This window comes from Pleurodeles waltl, chromosome 12 (assembly GCF_031143425.1).
Source record: "Pleurodeles waltl isolate 20211129_DDA chromosome 12, aPleWal1.hap1.20221129, whole genome shotgun sequence".
Taxonomy (NCBI): Eukaryota; Metazoa; Chordata; class Amphibia; order Caudata; family Salamandridae; genus Pleurodeles; species Pleurodeles waltl.
This window is the reverse complement of record NC_090451.1, coordinates 305,184,230-305,208,246: the sequence shown is the minus strand read 5'-3', so window position 1 is coordinate 305,208,246 and position 24,017 is coordinate 305,184,230. Positions and strand designations below refer to the sequence as shown.

Genomic DNA, 24,017 nt, shown 5'->3' with positions numbered 1-24,017 from the left:
TGGTTTGGATTGGGGAGGATAGACTGGATGGGGTGGATTGAAATGGAGTGAGGTTGACTGGATTTGGGGTGGACTGGAGTGGGGAGGATTAGATTGCATTGGGGTGGGTGGATTGAATTAGAGTGATAGGACTGGGGTGGTTTGAATGGGGTGGAGTGGATTGGATTGGGGTAAAGTGGTTTGGAGTGGGGTGAATTAGATTGGACTGGAGTAGGGTGGATTAGATTGAACTGGAGTGAGGTGAATTGGACTGGCCTGGAGTGTGGTGGATAGGATTGGACTGGATTGGGGTGGACTGGATTCATTGCAATGGAGTGGGGTGGATTGGACTAGAGTGGGGTAGATTGAACTAGAGCGGGGGTGGACTGCAATGAATTGAAATGCATTGGATTGGAATGGGGTGGGATGGTTGGATAGGATTGAGGCGGTGGAGTGAACTGGGGTGGGGGAAATGTACTGGGTAGAGTAGGGTGGACTGGAGTAGATTGGAATGGAGTGGGGTGTGGTGAATTGGAGTGGGGTAGAGTGGATGGGGTTGACTGGGTAGAGTGCAGTGGATTAAATTGGGGTGGGGAGGGGTGGATTGGAGTGGGGTGAACTGCATTGAGATGAGGTGGACTGATTGCAGTGGGGTGAAATGAATTGGATGGGGTGGATTAGATGCGGTGGAATGGAGTGTGGCGGATTGGATTGGCGTGGGGTAGGTGGTTGGAGTCAAGTGGATTGGATTGCATAAGGGTGGACTGAATTGGAGTGAGATGGATTTGACTGAGTGGGGTGGGTTGGATTGGGGTAGATTGGCTTGGGGTGGCCTGGTTTGGGGTGGGGTGGGGTAACCTGTGGTGGACTGGAGTGGGGTGGATTCGAGTGGGATAGATTTTTTGAGTCGGGGTGGATAGGGGTAGTGTTGATTTAAGTGGGGTGGATTGGAGTGGTGTGGAGTGGACTGGATTTGAGTGGACGTGTTTGAGTGGAGTCGATTCTGGTGGACTGGACTGCAGTGCAGTGAACTGGACTGGTGTGGGGTGGATTGGATTGAAGTGGATTGGAGCGGACTGGAGGGGGTGGACTTTCTGGAGAGGGATAGATTTCTGGAGTGGCATAGATTGGAGTGGGTGGATTGGAGTGGGGTTAATTCAATTGGGGTGGGGTGGAATGGACTGGAGTGGGGTGGATTAAAGTGGTATGGAGTGGGGTGGATTAAGGTGAACTGGACTGGGGTGGATTCAGGTGAATTTTGTTGGAGTAGGGTGGATTGGGTTATAGTGGTTTGGATTGGAATGGGACCGTATGGATTTGAATGGGTGGATTACTGGATCGGAGTGGGTTGGATTAGTATGGGGAGGACTGGACTGGAGTAGGGTGGATCGGATTGGGGTGGGGTGGATTGGATTGGTGTGAAGTGGATTGTATTGGAATGGGGTAGATAGTACTGGGCTTTATCGAAATGGTGTGGGGTGGACTGTGGTGGATTGGAGAGGGGTGAAATGGGAGTAAGTGGGGTGGATTGGATTGGGATGAGGTGAGATGGATTGGACTGGAGTGGGGCAGACTGTTTTGGATTGGAGTACGCAGATTGGAGTGGGGCAGACTGTTTTGGATTGCAGTGGGGCAGACTGGAATGGGACAGATTGTTATGGATTGATGTGGTGCAGATTGAAGTGGGGCAGATTGTTTGAATTGGACTGGGGCAGATCAGAGTGGGGCAGATTGTTTTGGATTGGAGTGGGGCAGATTGGAGTGGTGTAGATTGGATTGGAATGGTGTGGGGTGGATTGTGGTGGACTGGAGAGGGGTGAAATGGGATTAAGTGGGGTGGATTGGGATGGGGTGAGGTGAGGTGGACTGGAGTGGGGCATACTGTTTTGAACTGGAGTAAGCAGTCTGGAGTGGGGCAGATTGTTTTGGATTGGAGTGGGGCAGATTGGTTTGGACTGCAGTGGGGCAGATTGGTTTGGACTGCAGTGGGGCAGACTGACATGGATTGATGTGGTGCAGATTGAAGTGGGTCAGATTGTTTGAATTGGACTGGGGCAGATTAGAGTGAGGCAGATTGTTTTGGATTGGAATGGGGCAGATTGGAGTGGTGTGGATTGCTTTGGATTGGAGTCGCGCAGATGTTTTTGGACTGGAGTGAGGCAGATTTGAGCAGGGAATGACAGGAGTGGGGTAGATTGTTTTGGACTGGAATGGGACAGATTGGAGTGGGTCAGATTGGAGGGGCAGATTGTTTTGGATTAGAGTGGCGTAGATTGGAGTGGGGTGGGTTGGAGAGGGAAGGTTGTTTTAAATTGGATTGGGGTAGACTGGAATGGGACAGATTGGAGTGGGGCAGATTGTTTTGGAATGGAGTGGGACAGTTTGGAGTGGGGCAGATTGTTTTGGATTGGAGTGGGGCAGATTGTTTTGGATTGGAGTGGGGCAGACTGTTTTGGATTAGAGTAGGATGGGTTACTGTGGATTGCATTGGAGTGGGGTGAATTGGAGTGGGGTGAATTGGGGTGGATTGGATTGGGGGTGAGATGGATTGAACTGGGCTGGGGTAGACTGGTGTGGGACGGATTGCGGTGGGGCAGATTGTTTTGAATTGGAGTGGGGTGGATTGGAGTGTGGCAGATATTTTGGATTCAAGCGGGTCAGATTGGAGTGGAGCGGATTGGCAATGGGCAAATTGTTTTGGATTAGACTGGGGCAGACTGGAATGAATTGGAGTTGGGCAGATTGGAGTGAGGCACATTGGAATGGGACACATTGCAGTGGGGCAGATTTGAGTGGGGTAGATTATTTTGGGTTGGAGTGGGACAGATTGGAACGGGGCAGATTGTTTTGGATTTTAGTGGGGCAGATCGTTTTGGATTGGAGCGGGGCAGACTGGAGCGGGTCAGATTGGAGTGGGGCAAAATGTAGTGTGGCTGATTGTTTTGGATTGGAGTAGGGCAGACTGGAGTGGGGCAGATTGTTTTTGATTGGAGTGGGGTAGACTTTTTTGGATTGGAGTGAGACAGATTGGAACGGGGCAGACTGTTTTGGATTTTAGTGGAGCAGATTGTTTTGGACTGGAGTGTGGCAGATTGTTTTCGATTGAAGTGGGGCAAAATGTAGGGTGGCAGATTGTTATGTATTGGGTGGGGGAGATTGGGGTGGTGATGATTGTTTTGTATTGGGTGGGGCAAATTGTAGTGAGGCTGATTGTTTTGGATTGGAGTAGGGCAGACTGGAGTGGGGCAGATTGTTTTTGATTGGAGTGGGGTAGACTTTTTTGGATTGGAGTGAGACAGATTGGAACGGGGCAGACTGTTTTGGATTTTAGTGGAGCAGATTGTTTTGGACTGGAGTGTGGCAGATTGTTTTCGATTGAAGTGGGGCAAAATGTAGGGTGGCAGATTGTTATCTATTGGGTGGGGGAGATTGGGGTGGTGATGATTGTTTTGGATTGGAGTAGGACAGACTGGAGTGGGGCAGGTTGTTTTGGATTGGAAGTGGCAGATTGGAATAGGGCAGATTGTTTTGAGATTCGAGTGGGAAAGGTTGTTTGGATTAGAGCAGGGCAGATTGGAGTGGGACAAAACCGTTTTAGACTGAAGTAGGGCATATTGTTTGGGATTGGAGTGGGGCACACTGGAGTGGAGTAGATTGTTTTGGATTGGAGTGGGACAGGTTAGAGAGGGCAGATTGTTTTGGATTGAAGTGGGGCAAAGTGGAGTGGCTAGATTGTTTTTGATTAGTGTGGGGCAGACTGTTTTGGACCGGAGTGGGGCAGATTGTTTTGGTATGGAGTGGAGCACATTGTTTTGGACTGGAGTGAGACACATTGTTTTGGACTGGAGTGGGTCAGATTGGAGTGAGACACTGCTTTTTTAGATTGGAATAGGGCACAGTGTTTTAGATAGGAGTGGGGCGTATTGTTTGGGATTGGAGTGGGGCACATTGTTTGGGTTGGAGTGAAGCAGATTGGAGTGGGCCGGACTGCAGTGGGGCAGATTATTTTCGTTTGGAGTGGGACAGATTGGAGTGGGGCAGAGTGTCCTGGATTGGATATGGGCAGATTGTTTTGGACTGAAGTGGGACAGATTGTTTTGGATTGGTGTAGGGCAGACTGGAGTGGGGCAGACTGTTTTTAATTGGAGAGGGGTCGACTGTTTTGGACTGGAGTGAGACAGATTGGAACAGGCAGACTGTTTTGGATTTTAGTGGAGCAGATTGTTTTGGAATGGAGTGTGACAGATTGTTTTCGATTGGAGTGGGGCAAAATGTAGGGTGGTAGATTGTTATGTATTGGGTGGGGGTGATTATTTTGGATTGGAGTAGGGAAGACTGGAGTGGGGCAGGTTGTTTTGGATTGGAGTGGGGCTGATTGTTTTGGATTGATTGGGGCAGATTGTTTTGGATTGGAAGTGGCAGATTGGAATAGGACAGATTGTTTTGAGATTGGAGTGGGGAAGGTTGTTTTGGATTGGAGCAGGGCAGATTGGACATTTTAGACTGAAGTAGGACATATTGTTGGGGATTGGAGTGGGGCAGATTGTTTGGAATTGGTGTTGGGCAGACTGGAGTGGAGCAAATTGTTTTGGATTGGAGTGGTGCAGATTGTTTTTGATTGGAGTGGTGCAGATTGTTTTGGATTGGAGTAGGCCAGATTGTTTTGTATTGGATGGGGCAGATTGTAGTGGGGCTGATTGTTCTAGATTGGAGTAGGGCAGCTTGTTTTAGATTGTAGTGGGCAGCTTGATTTAGATTGTAGTGGGGCAAACTGTTTTGGATTGTAGTGGGGCAAACAGTTTTGGATTGGACTGGCCCGACTGTTTGTGGTTGGACTGGGGCAGATTAGAGTGGGGCAAATTGTTTTAGATTGGAAAGGGGCAAGTTGCTTTAGATTTGTGTGGATTAGATTGTTTTGCATTGGTGTGAGGCAGACTGAAGTGGGGCAGACTGTTTGGGATTGGAGTGGGGCAGATTGCTTTGGATTGGAGTGGGGAAGAATGTAGTGAGGGATACTGTTTTGGGTTGGACAAGCAGATTGTTTTGTATCGGAGTCGGGCAGACTGGAGTGGAGCAGACTGTTTTGGATTAGAGTGTGGCAGATTGTTTTGGATCGTCGTTGGGAGTGGGGCAGACTGATTTGGATTGGAGTGGGGCAGATGGTTTAAAATTGGAGTGGGGACATTGTTTTAGATTAGAGTGGGGCAGATTGTTTTGGATTGGCGTGGGGCACAATGGAGTCGCCCAGATTGTTTGGGATTGGAGTAGGGAAGATTGTCTTAGACTGGAGTGGGGCAAATTGTTTTACTGTAGTGGGGCGGATTCTATTGAAATGGAGTAGCTAGAATTGTGCTGTATTGGACTGGTGTGGAGTGGATGGTAGTGGATTGGAGGAGGTGAAATGGGATGTAGTGGATTGGATTTCATTGGATTGGGGTGAGGTGGATTGGATTGGAGATGGGGCAGATTGGAGTGGGATAGTTGTGAGAATTAGAGTGTGGTGGCTTGGAGTGGACTGGGCTTAGTGGTCTGGTTTTCAGTGGGGTGGAGTGGAGTGGAGTGGAATGAATTGGTCTGGGGTCAATTGGCTTGAGTGGGGTGGACTGAGGTTGAATGGCATGGATTGGAATGGGGCGGATCGGATTGAATGGGGTGGGCTGGTGTGGGTAAGGTGGGATGGATTGGTTTGGAATGGAGTAGGACAGATTGGATTGGAGTGGGGAGGACTGAGGTGTACTGCACGATTATGTGTTAAAGTATAGTTTTGGAAATTACACATAAAAAAGAAACCGTTCCGCTTTGCAATATTTAATGCAAGATAATTATCATGTTTTGACAACAGCACCCACAAGCGAAACAAAAGAAAACATGAGTGCAAAGTGAGAAAAGAAGATTTGGCAAGATAAACAAAAAGAGGGAACTACAGAATAAAATAAAACTGCTGGGCACATTTTTGTTAGTCACACGCCTTTTGTTTGCTGGGCCCTTGAAGTTAGAAAGAAGTACGTCACTCACGTCAGGAGCAGCGTACAGGTTCTGATTAGGTTGAATTAATCAGTGCTTGGTCCCTGCCCCACAGACAGGAACAGAAATGATGCCAGGCCTGCAGTGACGAATTATAAGGCTATAAAGAAGAGTGCCACGCAAGCCAACAAATGACAAGCGACAGGTGGCTCCAAGCCCTTTTCTGTTTACAATAGTATTTCGCAAGCAAAAGACGCATGCGCTAGAGCATGCTATCGCAGGCTCGAGCCTAAAAACTACAAGGACACCAAAAATAATTTCAAGACATTTTTAACTTTGCTTGAATTTGAATATGCAGCTATAATAAATGCTTATAAAAAGACCCTTACCCCCAAATGTTTACATCTATTTTTATTTCACACCTTTAAAAGTATCTAGCTAATATCTTTCTACGATTTATGTACCTTTGTCTGGACCTTAGATTCTTTATCGCTGGACTGCTTGCATTGTGCTTGCTAATCCCTACATCTCCTAGCACTTGTTTCAGGGGTAGTCCTTTGACCTTTAATAAGCACTAAGCACCACAATTTGTGCTAAAGGCAACCTTAAAGACCCTTTCACCCTCTTCTACGTGGTTTTCAAGTAGCCAGTTTAAGGTGCATTAGAGCTCTAATTGCTCTTCCTCTGATACTGTGCGATTGTCTGCTTCACTTTAGCGAGTTAGCTTGATGAAGTATCCAGACTACCGCTTCAGTTTGCTGCATCAATAAAGAAATGCTGTTTAGCCTAAGGGGCTCTTGCCCTTTCATGTTTATTTCAAAATGGAGCCCTTGAAAAGAAAACCTAGTATAAAAAGAAGGGAACCCCTAGTATAGGGGACAGCTAGAAAGGACGCGCCCATTCTAGAAATAAAAATGATGTAGCAGGCGTGGCGGTTTCGGTGGCCGTGCTAGAAATATCAATGCCAAGGTGGCAACAATAGAAGTGACTCCTACAGCAAAGTTTGCCATGTCCCAGTCCACCAGGCCTAAAGCAGGTGGGTAGTACAAAGCAGAGAGCTTCTGCAAGGTCTAAGGGGTAGTTTAATGAGTGAAATAAACAATCAATATTCCTAGATCTTGCTGTAGAATTGCACTTAGGGGGTTGTCCATTAATGACACAGTAGATTCTCTTTTGGAAGAACATGTTCAAGGTCCTCAGTGTATCGCAATGCTGCACTGCACATCCTCAACAGAGGAGCTACTGGCTTGTAATATGTGTTCAAAACACAATACAAAGAAGTAAGCACAGCTCTTGCACCGTGGGTAGTTTGTGTCCGTTCTGTTTGTCCTCTTGAAAACCACATCAAACACACACTTCAATACATCCTATATAGGGCGAACAGATGGGGCAATCTTAGCTGTGGGAGGCACACACAATGTTCCTTGGGATTCTAATGTCATAACTCGGTGCCATAAGGAGATGAAAGGTCGCATCTTAAAATACAAAACCTCCACGTTTTCATATTGCGTATTGGATTAACTCAAAATAAAAAAGAAGTGATGGAACAAAGCACCCTTAGCATCACTGTATCAAAACCTGGATTGCAACACATTGAAGACAATTCACAAACTTATGAAAAACAGCAATAAGAGTTCAGAATCATTACACTGACTGGACAATTCAATGACATTTATGTCTGTGCACACATACTCAATAAAGGACTGCTGCCTACAGCGCTCAAGTAGTGGATTGGTTGATTTGGGTTGAAGATTTGCTTGGAGAGTAGATGTGAACTACCACCCCTGACATAAGACAGATTCTCAAGCACTGGAGGTACTGAGTGCTCCTACAAGTATCGACCTGGGATTGTAATGTGCTGTGTACATGGATGGGATGCGCGAAATAATCAGCAGGGAGGGAAAGGGTGGGGGGGGCGGGGCGTCAGACGTTGGGGACAGTTGTTTTGGCTGGTAATAAGTATGAGCAAGAAGAATTGAGAACAGATAACTGATTACTGAATGTTTGTTCGTTGAGGTATATCATGTTAACAGCAATAAAAAAAATTAGAGCCACTTTAATAAAAAAAAATAAAAAAATGCTGACTGACAGAAAAGGGGTGGAAGTGGTCCTCCTGATCACCATGTTGCATGTGAATCTATGTGCTTAGCTGCAGAAGATATTCATGTTTAATCGATGTTGGTCTGTGTCAAATTCATCATAGTATCTGAAAACACGGGCTGAGGCACAAAACCAACATCTGGTAACCTTGTACACACAGAGAATGCAAGGTATGACATATATATCCGACTACAGGAACCCTGCCAACTTACTCAGTGCAACGCAGCTGTGCAAAAAGCACTCATGCGTGTAGAAATTGCAGTCCAATAGGTATAACCTTTGATGAGACTTTGGGCCTAATTTAAATATTATCCAGCACGGGACATTTGCTTGAAAGAGGCAGATGCACTGCGGGCCCTATTTAGAATGCATAGACATATATACACCCGAAACAAAACACATAAGATAACTCCCACTTTTGGGCAGATGTCTCACTTCCTATAAATTTACCCATACGTACTATGGAACATCTGCATATATAGTACTAGGTTTAGGGACAGAAGCATGTAATCTCGAGGAGGGGACAGGGTAGCTTATAGGAAGATAAAGTAAACCCAAAGGTCATACCTTGTTGGATATTCAGATACCTTCCCCAAAGCCTTTTTTTGCTGGCCCACTCACACACATATTTACTCTCAAAAAGAAGGCTGTAAATGAGTACATGGGATGGAACAATTCAACTGACACAACTATTTTCGTGTTTATTTGTTGAATTCCCACAAAACTGCATATCCAATTTGGAGGCTTAAGAGTGCAACTCACTGATGCACAATTTTCGCAAAAATAACTGTGAATCGACCTGAATTATTCCAGATTATCGAAGTCAACCGTATGGACAAATGAGCAAAATATCTCTGGATGCAACAAATGGATCCTTAAGAAGTGGCGTTTTCATGCCTCACAGCATCGCATATTTTTATTTATGATCTCTGTTCAGAAGTTATAATTTCAACAGTGAACATGTTATACCATTTCCAAGTGGATTAAGCCTACCATTGCTGTGGTTGTAGTGAATCCACTGTCCGCGTTTTGGTTTTGGAAGCGACACCGGTGTTTCCTCGGATGGCAAATTGCAAAATTTGCATTCCACAAATAGTCTTTTTATAGAGTCATCCAGCAAAACATCAGCATCCTCATTAAAAGTTAAGGCAGTGATTTCAATGCGGATCTTCTCTGATGGCTGCATGAGAAAAGATCAATTCAATTAATGCTAATAATAAAAACCACAAATAGGTCACTTCTTCCGGCAACAAATAAATCCAAAAACATAATACATTGCTCTGTCTTTAGCCCTGGGAAGTAGTATTAAGATTGTAAAATAGTCAGAACATCAATACATCTAACGCTGCTTCTCTTAAACATCACTTGCAGATCCTGCGCCTTTAGTGGCGAGGAGTGCTACAACTATTAGTCTAACAAAGCGAAAGTAACAGAAGTTGGACGGAATGCTGAACAAATCAAACATTTACCGCCAGTCACAGATCTGGGTTTAAACCATCGTTTTTTTGCTCACCACATCACCCTAGTTTGTACCCAGCCATATGCAAATCAGTCTTGACCAGGCTCCCCTTGGGAACAGTCCAGCACGAACTGCCAGGCCAGGTCCTCCCTGGACTGGAAAGTAGCATCCTGGGACCGGTTTTGGGCTACCACCCCTCATGAGCCAGGCTAGCTTGAATCCAGTGGCACAGTGAGCATGGGACCCGTGTCTGGGCATCCCCTTCCCACTTCGGGCAACAAAAGCAAAAACTACAGATGATGGACAGAAAGCAGAATAAATAAAACATTCATCCACAGACACAGATTTGGGCTTAATCCATTGTTTTTGTGCTTGCCACGCCACCCCAGTTGTGACTGGGGGTTAGTGTTTGTAAAGTTTTAGCACTCTGTCCAGCATCCTTTTGTGTTGCTAAAGTCACCATAAGTGGCTAGGGTATGCCCAGACGTGGGTCCCTTGCTCGCTGTGCCACTGGATTCAAGCTAGCCTGATGGAAGAGGGGTGGTACCCCACAACCAGTCAGATCTATGACTGAGGGAGAGTGTTTGAAAAGTTTCAGGACTCCTTCCATCATCCTTTTGTGTTGCAGCTTACAGTTCAACACTAGACTGAGTGACACCCAGTAATCCATAACACATAAAGACCTGCTTAATGAGAAGGTGCTGTAGATACAGCTGCAATAATCGAGAAGGTCTCCATAGAAATCACGATCGAAAAGTCCTTTATTCACCGATTTCATTATATTTAAGGCATTTGCTATGGTGCACACGTGGCTCCTTGCAGCAGTTCAGCCCTCACAAAGACTCTTAATTAAAATTAAATGTGCGATCAATAACGTTTTACATTTTGGCTGCATTGTGTTGTAATACGATTTCTAAAAACGTACATTCATATGTTGTTACACCTCACAGTCGAATAAAGTAAATTAAAAAGCAGACTCTCTTAAATCTCGTTAATTGTGAGTTTTTTTTGTTAAGAAAGAATACAATCACGTTGGCCTCCGAGACGCAGGTAGCTTTGCCGCTACTGCCCTGTCGCTCTATTTCTGTCAGATCAAATATTTTTTCCAAGTACTACCAAACATTTAGTCTTCATGCAGACGGATCAAAACCTACTAAAAAAAGGCCCTTGATGCCCTTTAGTTACTGGTTAGGAACTGTAGGTATTAAAGTGGTTGACATGGCAAAATAACCAAATAACGCTGTCACAGACGGTGCCACGTTATGCTGAATCGTTTACTTTTCTTGCTGCATAATTTTGTTGACCCTGCTGCATAATTCGGGTCCCTGATGCCACATAATTTCAGTGGCTCTGGATAACACTATTATCTACAAACCAAATTATCACCTCCTTCTGGGGATCCTCCTTTTCTCTTAATAACATTTAGTATTTCATTCCTGTATTCTGCCTGCCTCCCATGCCTCTACATTTCTGTGTAACTGATCTTGCCTGTTTTCTGTCATCTGTAGTGTACTTTTCGCTACTTGTTTTTGTCTGCTTATATAGGCAAGGAGCTCCAGCTGCCTTTAGGGCCCAGTTCGCCTTTTACAAACCCGACACTAGCTGAATAGCATAATAAATCTCCTTAACCAAACATTGGCAACACAGTTTTCAAATTATAATTTGCATATTCTCATGTGCCTTTGGAGACGGGGATAAGCATGATGGTCCTTTTCAAACCACTTTGAATGAGCACTTCAAACTGCACATTTAAAAGGTGGAATATTTTTCACCTGCTAGGTAATGTACAAACTATAACTTCTATGGTTATTTTATTATAGAGGACCTTACTGTTGCAAACTTTTCTTCCCAAAGAAAAACAGGTAAGTCATAAAAATAAAGAACACAGAAGTCTATTATTGTTACAATGTACAATCGAGTGAAAAGACTAATGTTCATTGCTGTCAAGTACCTTTTAATATTTGATAAAGTAATTTTACCCCCTCTTTTAAGGAGACATTTTCTTTTATTATGCATCCTGAGATGCTTTAACTAAAAACTAAAATCTGAATATTTCAATAAGCCGTTTTATTATTCACGAGATTCATGGAAATTTGGCCGGAATGACAGCGAAAATTTCACACCATCATGTCTCAGCTAATACAGGTACACGAGTTCAGATGGCAATATTACTCGGATTAGCATAGTATGATGAAATATTTAAAAGAATTCTTTTCTAAAACCCAATAAATCAAATGACTGCCAAATGTCATTAATGTGACAATCCTTGACTTGAATGTGCTTTTCATATTCAAATTTGAAAAGAACGATATGAAAGCATGTAAAGGTTACTTGGCTTCAAATCATACCCCGCGCAACCGAACTGCACGACCACAAAGTACTCTCTTTTGTCTGTTTTTTAACGAAGATTTTTCCCTCTACCTCATCATGGTGATACATTAACAATCATATTATAAGTATAGCCCATATTTTGTGATTTTGTTTTAATCTAACATTATTTATACACTAGTTTGCATGGTCCATCTTTTGCAACCTGCATTTATTACAGTTCATTTCCCAAGTCACACAACATGACAAGGTAAGACCTTTCATTTAAATAACCCAACAGCTTTCATCTGTCAGAAATACCACTGACAAGAAAACATATACTGCATGCTTTGTCCATTGCTTCAGCCCCACTGTTCACCAACCCCAATCAACAGCAGTTTACATCTGGAGAAAGAAAAGACAATAATTCTAAAGTATATTCAAACTATTCGCATAATACATCAAATATATCACTGCAGTGTTCTAAGCAAACATCATTTAGAAACCACTGTGTAAATTAGCAATGATTGTCAGTAAATAAAAGTCACACCAAAATGGATGCAATCTTTTAAAGTGTACATCATGCAAAGAAATTCACTGGCCAATGGAAACTACATATTTCTCAGAACGAGTAAACCCTCCTAAAGGAAAACTAACTCCAATGAGGACAAACACATAAAATGCAAGAATAGTTGTACGACAAGGTAAGGAACACCTCAATTCCCAAGGGGTTATTAGTTTTATTAAATAAGACTGGTAAAATGTATTTAGACTAATTTGCTTCTTCTCGCACTGTCAAACTGGGGAATGAATTTTATGCTTCCCATCAATAAAGTACAACTGGAGTGAGAATAAGATCTCCTGCAGCTGGAAGAAATGTCTACATTTTCAGAAAAAAGAACAGGGTTCTTATTAACAATAAACCCACGTTTTAAAGAACTACATGACCCACTATGAATAAGTGGCCTGCACAAGATTTTTCGAAGACAACATAAATGACATTGTTGTTTGCAGATTTTTTTTACAGTTATTATTACAACCATGAAAGGCGATAGAGCACACCAGAAACAAGAAGAAACGTACAAAGAATGTTGCAAGGTAATCTTATAAGAGGCAAAAAAAAGTGACAAAAGGTAACATTATAGACATGGTGTTAAAGAATAGTGTACAGTGGGAGAGAAAACAATGACCAGAATGGGATTCACGCATGCAGCTTTAGGGAAGAGTACATTTCAGACTATGCTTGGTAGCCGCACACAAGTTTAGTCAGTAAGGTATTCGGGTTTGTTGCTGAATACCAATGAAGTTAATGTAGACTATTTCAAATGTAATCCAGACTTTGATATGCAATTGAAGGGACACAGGCCTAGAATGTGATCATATTTTTGTGTGCCTGAAATCAAATAAGCAGCTGCAAGCAGAACACCTTTGATGGTATCAAAATGTAATTCAAATAATTTCTTGAAATGACACATGCCTGAGCCAATAGAAGCACTAATGTTGAGCCTGTAGCAGGAGCGTGCCGCCTTGCGTCTGCCCTCTTCTATTTTCTTCTTCCAGTCCTGCCTAGGGAAATGTTAGAGGAATTCTGGCTGTCTTGATGCTGTTGGAGTTACTGAGGTTGCTGGCAGGCCCAATAGCCATGGCGTGATGATACAGTCTGTGATCAACGACTGAGCTGGCAAAGACTTGCGTCTGGACCATTCAAGGAAACAGAAGTTGCTATCATCTGAAGCACAGGAGCATCAAAGTAGGCTATGGTGTGTGGATCCATGTGGTATGGCAGAGGATTGAATCCCAATAGCTAGAAGTAGAGTGGCCTGTTCTAACATCAATAAAATAATATACTCCTCCCTTAATGTAGCCTGCGCTTCTCCTCTGTGTTCTATCATGTGGTGTTAGCGCAAGCAGGGGGTCTCTGACTAGTATAGTTTCTGATGGATCCAGAGTGAAGTAGGGTGATGGATTCTTCTGCCATTATCACCTGGCTTTTAATGACCTGAACCATCTGTAGATTTGTCATCCTGCTGATTCAATGCTCCCCGTAGACTGGCTAAAATATCCTCACCGTTCGCCAATTCCCTCTGTAGAGGGATAGCAATAAAATATTTGGTCAGAATTTTCAACTGTTGATACATCTCGTCCCTTCTCATTCTAATCATGCATTCGATTCACTTGTCTACCATTATATTTGATCTTAACATGATATTGGCCCTCCTTATGAGTTTGGTGGGTGGCAGAGGCCGCCCACCAAACTCTTATCACTACATGACCGCCAGTGCGGCCAGTACACCACCAGCCCTATTTTGAGCCTGCTAATGGGCCGGCGGAAACACCGTTCCCACCCGTCTGCTTAGCTGGACACAGGACCCTAGCATTGAGGCCGGCTCATAATCGAGCCTGCGGCAATGTGGCGGTGCAGCGGGTGCAGTAGCACCAGGTGCGCTTTCCACTGCCCATAATTCGGGCAGTGGAAAGCGCAATGGGGCTGTCCATGGGGACCCCTGCACTAACCATGCTAAGTGCATGCACATTGCAGGGGCCCCGAGGGGGACCCCACCACCCCCATTCCGCCAGCCTTTCCACAGCGGTCCAACTGCCATGAAAAGGCTGGCGGACTGGGGAGTGATAATCCCCAGGGTGGCACTGCATGCAGGGCCACCCTGGCGGATTACATCCGCCAAGGCCGCTAGGCTGTTGACTGGCGGCAACCTGGTGGTGTCAGCAGTCCGACCGTGGCAGTCCAACGACCACAGCGAGTCTGAAGACCGCCAGACTCATAATGAGGGCCATTGTTTTCACTCTGCCATGTCACCTTGGATTTATACAGCTTATTTCTGTTTATCTTTTCTTTTATACTTTGTAATGTTTGTATAATTCACTATACTATCTTAGTGAAGTTGTTGAAAAGCATTTTAGCGAAAAGCACCAGCTAGCGTATGGAGGTGCCTTACTATGTTTTTATATGTGATCAGTTACTATTGCTACTACTAATAATACTATTTTTACATTAGGCATTTTGTAACATCCTGGGGAAAATACAGTGTAAAACAGAATCTGAGTTAGGCGAAATCAAACATAGGCACACACGGAGGGTGACTAATTAAATGTTGCTTGTACATCAGATACCATTCAGGGCAATTTTCTGAAAAAGGTCTGAACCTCAAATATGGTTTTAGCAGACGAGATGGCCAGAAGGTGAACTTCTTTGTGAAAGAGGAGTTTTCAAAGATTCATTGCCCATGTTTCCCTTTACCAGAAATAGTTCACTTCCGGAAATTTCTCTGTCTACAAAAACTCGAAGTTGCTCTGGTGGCAGTTCCCACAAGTGATGTGTAATGAATAGATAGTTACGCCCAAATGGTGATCGTTTAGTTAAGCAAAGGGCCAATGGACTTTTTCTGTCAGTAGTGGAATTATCTAGTGAGGCAGTAATCAACTGAAAAAACAGCAGCCACAACCCCTCAAAGTTTCTGATAAATCATAGTGGTACCCCTTAGGATACAAATGTTTCAAGCTTCAATAGTTAATGGTACAACGTGCTTCATATGAAAATTTGCACCCATTAGTGAAAGGGGTACTCCATTTTTTGTCTACGTGATTTTTCAGGGTTCTGATCTTAACAATGTTTTTCTCATATAACAACATTGCTTCTATTTTCATTACCTCACTTTGTTTTGTATCATATTTTTACACAGCAGAACCTTATAGTTCCCTTTTTGACTTTGTGCAGTGGACAATCATTTTCTCCAACATAACCCATCCAAAACAAAACTTGTTTCTTTCCAACTTTTGTTTCACTGCTCAGTTTACTTTTTATCTCCTTTCTCTGCACATCAATCACTCAGCTGTCATGACATGTGTCACTTCAAACAATGCAATATAAGAAGAATGTGCTCTTCAACTACATTTTTTGCTTTTAAACCTTCTCTAATTCTAGTCCTGTCCCAACCTGATTACTGATTTTCATTCCGTTTTGAGTCTGAGGCAAGTTTTACATCCTATGCTTTATTTGCTCTACAAAGTAGTGTTCACTCTGCTATTCTTAAGCTATATTGTCTCACTGTCTGTGCCAACAGCATTCTGTACCTCTCCCATTTATGCAGTTTAGCTCATTCACTTTGGTGTTTTGAAAAACCTCATTTGTCATCTTGTGATGTTGTACAGCAGAAGTAAATCGTTGGTCTAAAGAGACAAGTTGGGTACGGAGGGTACTACACACAACATTCTTTATTCGTTGACCAAGTGCAGTCTATAGGAAAGGCTTCCATGAAGAGCTAGTTTTGAAGAGCTAGATGAATCAGAGGTACTTAGGTTCAGCTCTGGAGGTAGAGGTATAAGAGATACTAGTGTTTTGGGCTCAACACTCCCATGTATGGCCCTGATAGATCTCAAGTTCCTTATGGAGATGGAGTGAGGGGCTCTAATTTTTGTAAATTTGTTAAGCGTTTTTTAAGTAGGCTTTGTTGATGATGCAAAGTGCCTAACATACGATCATCTGTCCACTTCAAACAAGTGGAGTACTTTTACAAAGGGATTGGAATGGTTACATTTACCTAGGCTTAGGCATATATTGGCATCTTTGCAATGGACTTTCTGAAGTCATTCAATCAAAGTCTTTGGCTAGCCTGTGTAGATCATGTTCCAGTTGTCAGTCTTCTCTAAAACGAGTTCCCATTTCAGTTCAATTTGGTCATTAATTTGCACGAGAGGGAGAATTTTATGGAGCTAGTACAGCTGAAATTGATCACCATGACTATGGCACTGATTTGAGGGATAGATAAGAGATTAACATTGAAGATGAGCCTACAATATTTTGTTGTGAAATGGTACACTGTGTACGTTTGTTCACTTGAAGGAGGATTCCGCTTTGGTCCAGTTTAAATGGAGGACATTTCCTATCATCACAATTTAAATATGGTGGACTGAAATGGTGATGATGATGTATCCTTCTCATTTGTTACCTAAGACAATGCAGATTTGTGTCCTTGGTGCAAATCTGGAAATGAATCTTGTATTGACCTAATAGCAGCGACAAGGGCCACAGGTAGCAGCTGAAAAAGACTGGGGATAAGGCAGATCCTAGGGGAACCCTACACAACAGTTTAGGGCAGGATTGTTGGGCTGACCCCATTCAAATGTGTTGCATCCAACTAAAAAGGAATTAACTCATACATTTGTACGTAGAGCAATTAATTCGAAATAATTCAGTCTGGAGAGAAGAACATCATGATCAAGTGTATCATAGGGTATAGGGAGACCAAAATCTAATAAGTACTAAGACTGTTTACTTATGTTTGACAAGAGTCTGAGGAGCTCTTCCTTGATGTCAGTCAATGCTAGGTCGGTCCCTTTAGGTAAGGCTTCTTCAACAAGTAGCTTGTGTGCTACTGATAGTTCCCAGCTGCCTGTAAGTAGCTCTCCTGTGTGCAGCCGAGTCTTCTTAACTAGAAGCTTTTGCTTGGAGGAGATAATATACATATAAGAAAACTGAAAGGTTTGTATTAGAGATGAAAATGTGTATGTTTTCAGAACTGATATGCATGGAGAAAAAAAGTTGATGGTCCAACTGAATCTCCAGCTGTATTTCCAATTCAATCTTTACAATCAGTGACTTGGGTAATGAAACACATTGGTGCCAAGACACCTTTCAGGGTGAACATGTGCTTTACAAATACAGGCTATGTTATATTAAAAGCTCTTATTGAGTGATAAATTATCTGGAATTGGGGAGCTCATATTTACCTTGATGCACAGCAGTTAAGATTGTTATGTTTTACCTACACAGAGGCATTCCAAGTGGATAAAGCCTTTTTACATTACTGTTGGCAACTCTGCCTGAAGCATTGAGGCAGATTACTTCTCATACTCCTGCTTGGGGTGGCCACTTATGTAATCTTGCCTGATGTGATCACTATTACACTAATAATATGAGTAGCTCTGGATGATTTTGAACATACGTAGCTCTTTTTACAAGGCAGCCGGGAGAAGCCTAATCTAGCTGGTCAATTATCTGATTGCCTGTGTGGAGTAATTGGTCTTGTTCAATATATTCTTGCAATTACTTCACTACTACTAATTTCAGAATCTTTCTAGGATAAGGTAGGTTTGAGAGCAAGGGATATGTGGCCATTAGGTCTAGGTTTGCTGTAGTATTTTTTAGGGGTGGGGATACTATTTGCTGTTTTGGTTTGTTCCGGTCAGAGTCCACTGACAGCGAGGAGTTAATCAGGATGGTAATGTTGCACGACAGGGAACAAAAAATGTGTTTCATGCACAATGGTGGTCAAGCTTCGCAGGTATATTAGACACTTTGATACTGGAGGCTAGTTAGGTGATCTAATCAGAAACAGACTTACATGCAAAATATAGTTAATAGAGGTGAGCTGGTAGACAGGGACCCAGATATCTGGGAGTTTTGATTTAAAAAAAAAACATGCAAGGCCTTCATATTGTTTTGGGGAAGGAAAACAGACATGTTTTAAGACATCTGGTTAGTAATTTCATGAAAGAGAATTAAACCTTCCCTAGTTTGTTTACACATCACAGTGATGAGTTCGGCCAGGCAGAGTTTCATTTCTTTACAGCCTTCTTGAGAATATTTTTTCAAAGGTTTGTCATTCAAATAGGGATTTTCACTACTGTTATCCGTATGACCAACATTTTGTTTTTAGCATGGATAGCTTTCAAATGAACTATTTATTGGATGGCTTAAAACCCTGTTTCCGTTTAGAGATTTTATTTAAGTGAAACTTCTTCAAGAATGAGGTCCTGGTATGGCATATAGATGCATCTGTGTATCTGGGCCATGTTGGTATAGGTTTTGCCACTTGAGGTAGTTGGTCAAATTCAGGCTTTGCAAACTTCTAGCATTTGTTTGAGAGTGGTATCACAGGCTCCGAAGATGAAGAGCAATAGGAGAGTGATCTGGTCTAATTAAGTTGTGTCTCGGTGTTGTCAATGTCTATGTAATGGATGCAAATTGAATTAAGTGTGAGGCCTTATTGCATTACCAATGCAATCTTGAGTTTCCATGTTCAGTTTATATGCATTGTGTTCAAATATCTCTTCTCCCTGTTTCTACTACATATTTTTCATTAATAATCTATAGTAACCATCACATAACCCAAAATGAGCATCTTCCTCTCTACTTTAACTGAGCCCTTTGAGCTGGTCGTGCGCCCTCCAGATTCAGCACTCTCATTACGGAAAACAAATGTAGCATTGTGTCACAGATGTGAATTAGGAATGACTGGAAGAAGTAACTGAATAATTTGCTGCTTAGTACCAGTTTGTAATACTTTACAGTATTCGGGTTCAGATTTGACAACATCAGTTCCAAAGAATTCATAGGTAACCTATTGGAAATGTTCTTAGCCGAACAGAAAGCAATAACTCAAATCAAATAAAAAAATTGTTTTATTCGATTTTCTTGAAAATTATAAAAGCATACAGTGCAGTATCAAATGCATACTCAAATGCATAGTTAAAATACAATCATGTGCCACTGAGCTTAAAAAGCTAGTAATTCTACAGAAAACGTCAGCAGAAGACAACTGTTGCAAGAACAAAAGTGCGGGACGACATTGATTAAAATTCATTTCACGAAGGGTAGGCAATATAAGCTTGTCTACGTGGTGTATCGAAAACTATACAAAAGAGAACGATGTGCAAAGTGCCTTGCGCAGATATAGTGTCACAGAAACACTTGATTAAGACATTTGACCAATTGTTAATCGCTGGGAACCTGTCTAGACGGTGGAACATGCCTAATCTAAAGTGAGTTAGCAAAAACCTGTGTCGAAAATTCTGCACAGGGCTAAGATAACGTTTCAACCTGTTTGGTACAAGAAGCAACTGATTTTTGATAACATCCAGTTTCATCAATTCCTGGGTCAGCCTTTGATCTTTAAGTACTTGTAGACAATTTGTTATGATCATTTCTACTAACAGTGTGTAGTGTTTCTGGTGAGGAAAAATACTCTACTTACCCAATATCTGAGGCAAACTGTTTAACAAATTTAAACCAGGGTATAAGGTGAAAATCATTCAACCTACGACAATCATTGATACGTGATTGGTTTAAATAGTACATTTGGCGGTCCATACCTTGTGCCACTCTAAAATTAGATGAATTTTAATCAGGCCGGCTAAAAACCTCAACCCCAATTCAGAATGGCATACAACATTTTACGAACCGATAAAAGATTTTTAGGGAGGCCGTTCTCAACCATCTGAAGATGGTTAACATTGGCATAGTCTCGAATGCCAACCCCATATAAAGCAACAGTGACACATTTTGCATAACAGTAAGCATCTCACTCACTGGTTTGGTACCTGAATTGGCAGTAAACTTTAAAAGGGCATTGACAGATTTAGTAAAGTGCAACTTCCTGTTATTCACTGCAGGAGACCATGTGCCATGTTCGTCGAATAAAATACCCAGATAAGAAATTGTTGGGGTAAAACTTAACTTAGAATCGCCTGACACAGGATTGGGACACTTCCTTGTATTCCTCTGATGTTTCATAACAAAAGTCTTGCTTTTATTGACAATCAGGCCAAGCTCAGACATTGGTAATAAAAAAGGAACGTATTCTCTGTAAGCCCAAGGGGGTACATGACATGAGGACACCAACATCAGCATACAAAGGATTGGTCTGTGGCCAATTTTGGGGTGATCTTTACAATTATCGCTTAGTATAAAGTCTATGCTATTAATGTACAGAGTGAACAAAAAAGGCGCCAAGACACAGATCTGTCTGACCCCTCTTTCAAGCTTAAAAGCACCAGTAGATTCACCCATGCCCCCAAAGCGCACCATAGCCTTTCCCCTGGAGTACGGTTCTCTAGTGAAAGCAATTATTGGTGGATCCACCCCAATCTCAGATAGAATAGCCCACAGTTGTCTATGAAGGACATAGTTTTATGCACTCGACAGGTCGACAAAAGGTAGCTAAAAATTGACCTTTTACATTGTGTATTTGGTGATGTTCACGATGAGATTGAGACCATGCTCGATGGTTCTCAGCCCTCTGTGAAAACCATTCTGGAGGGCTGAGAGGATGTTAGAAGCTTCTGCCCATTCTTCGAGACGACTCAATACAAATTTCCCTGTAACTTTTAACAATGAGTCAAGTAGTGATTTGGGTCGATAGCAGGTGAGGTTGGAGTGATCCCAGTTCTTGAAGATAGGTACAATGACTGACTCTGCCCAGGAGTCCAGGATACGGGAGCGTAAACAGGCCACTAAGACCCTGGTCATTATAGGACCCCACAGGGATAGGTTAGCCTTGAACAAATGAATAGGGACACCGTCTGGGCCAGGGGCTTGGCCACACTTACTGGCCATAACCACCATGATGACTTCATCCAGGGTAAATGATGAATTACTAAAACTACAAGGCGTCAGTGAATCAGAGCTCTGAATGTGCGTACCAGGGATGGAATAAATCTCAGAAAAATGGGCAACCTAGTCAGATTCATTAATGGCCATCTCTAATTTCGTGGCATTGTCGTCCCTTAAAGAGATGTTATTAATTCTGCACCAAAAGGCTGGCATATCCTTAACCAAACTGGTTTCAATCAGGGTTTCCCATGCCTGATGCTTTAGCTCCTTCTTCCTTGTCTTCAGCGCTAACCTATACTTACTTTGGTCCAGAAGGGATGGAATCTTTGTACAGTATTCTTTCCACATACAGCATAGCCTCAGAAAAGCCCACAACACCTACTAATACAAGATTAGTGACATGTATTATCCAGACATTTGCAATTTTGATGGAGAACCTGATCAATTTAATCACGCAGACTCATAAATTACACTGCGTAACCACTAAAAAAGGGATGCTAGTGACTAGGGGCCATATGTACGAACACTTTTTCCCATAGACACAGAATGGGTAAAAACCTTTGCTACATCTGGCCCTAGGTAACAAGGTGAATATGAGTACAATCCACATTGCAAAGTTGTTGAACTATAATATATAGCATAAAAATGATTAAAGGCACACTAATCATACTTCCAAACCAGTATAATACCAAAGGTAGAATATTTTTGTCAGAAAACCATGATACATTTCTAAAGGAGTTTAGAGGACTTCCGATAGAAACCCACAAAAATTAATTTGGGAAATATAATGTATGAAAACGTCGGGCTAGCTAGAATTGGCAAAACAGTTGACCAAAATAATCCATAAAATCTACTAACGCGTTATTCAGACTTATCAGGCCACATTTTACATATATAGTTAAAAGACTGCCAGGTAAGGCATTTGTTTTTTCTTTTTTAAATGTGTTTTTATTTTTCAACAAACGTAATAATTGCAAAGACATCCATTTACAGGTAATGTATGCAAAAATCTGTTCGTGATAAAGTCACATCTGGCTTGCTAGAAGTGGAGAGAAATCCAACCTGGCGCTTAGCAAATCTGCCATTTGTACACGCACAGGGCACTAGGTTTAATGAAGCAACGGGAGGGACGGTAAACAGCCGCTTACCGACAACCTTGCCACCTCACAGTGATCGACTCCCGCCAGTAACTGCCGTGGGGTACAAATTAAGACAACAAGTTAGCCGGAAGCAGTAACATTTAGGTAAGCTACATTATTACTCACAATAATTAAGTGCATGGCACGCTTCGGGGGCGCAGCAGGTGAGATAGAATTCTTTTATCGACAATCCCACAAAGAGTATGTAAATTCCCTGGCCGAGTTGTCTAAGCTGACGACCCGAAACAGGGCTTTTAATCAATGTATTATACATCAGATTGATAATGTTAACTCCTGATTATTCAAACGTATGAAATATTCATAGCAAACTGTCCAAAGTTTTACATTTTCTCTGACTCTTTTTTTCTCTCCATTAATTATCCTGCCTGGGAGCCCTTTTGTGAAAGCACCAGCCGTCAGCCTGACTAAACCTGACAGGCTAGCATGGCCCAATTACACTGGCACTGGGTGCCACTTTGATGTAGTGGAAGCGAAGAGAGATGGGGGCAGACTAGATGGTGCATTATGTTAATGACTTGATTTAATCCAGCCGCTAAACTTTATGTAGACAGTTAAGAAAAATGCTAACACTAATTACGGCATTTTAGAGAAGAGAGGAGGGGACAAGTATTTCATTCTGACAAAGTGATGCTCATAAATGTTGTACATGAAATGAGACAAAATGAAGTAATCTGTGATTAATTATGCATCACATGCATATAAGAAAGGACGAAAAAGAAGCATGCAGCAAAGTTAATAAGTAGTCTGTTGTGGTGTTTTTTGTGATCAACAACGTCATCAAAGAAGTAATCAGAAGCTGATCAGGCTTCTTATATTGAAATGTTATAACTAGTTTGCCGTTTTAATTGTAAATTGAATTGAAAGATTAACATGGCTATAAATAGCAGCACTGCAGGCATTGCAGCCTGGGATCACCACAATCAGTGTACAACTATTAATAATCTCAAATGATCACTAACTAATGGGCCAAGACGACATTCATCATCAGTTCCTCAAACTCAAACATCATCTCAAAGAGGCCTTTGCTCCCATGCTTGTCTATAGCCACTGCCAAGAGATCTGTTTAGATGGTGGTGGGGGAGGGGATTAGGTTCTCACTACGTACAAGCATTGGTGACTCACTTGATGCAGTAACTTTCTTAGTTACCTACTGAAAACAGCCTTGGGTGGTACTATATGCTACTTTTATATGGATTGCTAAATCTTTAATGAGTCTGATACTTTCTCCTCCAACATGACAATCTGGAGGAGATACATCAATGATGTATTCATGATCTGGACCGCCACACTGAAGGACCTTTACTTTTTCTAAACTGGTTAAACAGACGTTTTCCTGACATTCGGTTCACCATTTCCTTTGACAATTATAGTATAGGCATTTTGGACCTGAAACGTGCCAACAACAAATTATACACACAGACTACCACTCACGTAGCCTTCGGGGCAGTCTGCCAATTGGACACTTCCTGAGGCTGCATTGTGACTGCTTACATAAAAATGACTACTTCCATGATTCGAACGTCCTAATACAGGAATTTCTGGACAGAGTCTACACAAAGCAACTCTTGACTACGACACAGAAGCAAATTTTGTTAGCCTATGTGTGATTCCTTTTACAACCTCTGCAGAAAAGCATGCGATTGATAGGTGGACCTTTGTGACTCAATTTAATCCCCCCAGCAACACGCTCAAAAAGATT

At 42.4% G+C, this 24,017-nt stretch overlaps 1 protein-coding gene across 4 annotated transcripts in view; it reads right to left on the bottom strand.

Annotated features, from left to right (window-relative positions):
- The window catches only part of RPGRIP1L (RPGRIP1 like), a 687,119-nt gene that overhangs the window by 66,064 nt on the left and 597,038 nt on the right, over positions 1-24,017 (bottom strand). For all 4 annotated transcript variants that reach the window (XM_069216318.1, XM_069216317.1, XM_069216321.1 and 1 more), the window contains exon 23: positions 9,037-9,223. In XM_069216318.1, coding sequence (XP_069072419.1) covers positions 9,037-9,223 — 187 coding nt within the window. The remainder of the gene's footprint in view (positions 1-9,036; positions 9,224-24,017) is intronic.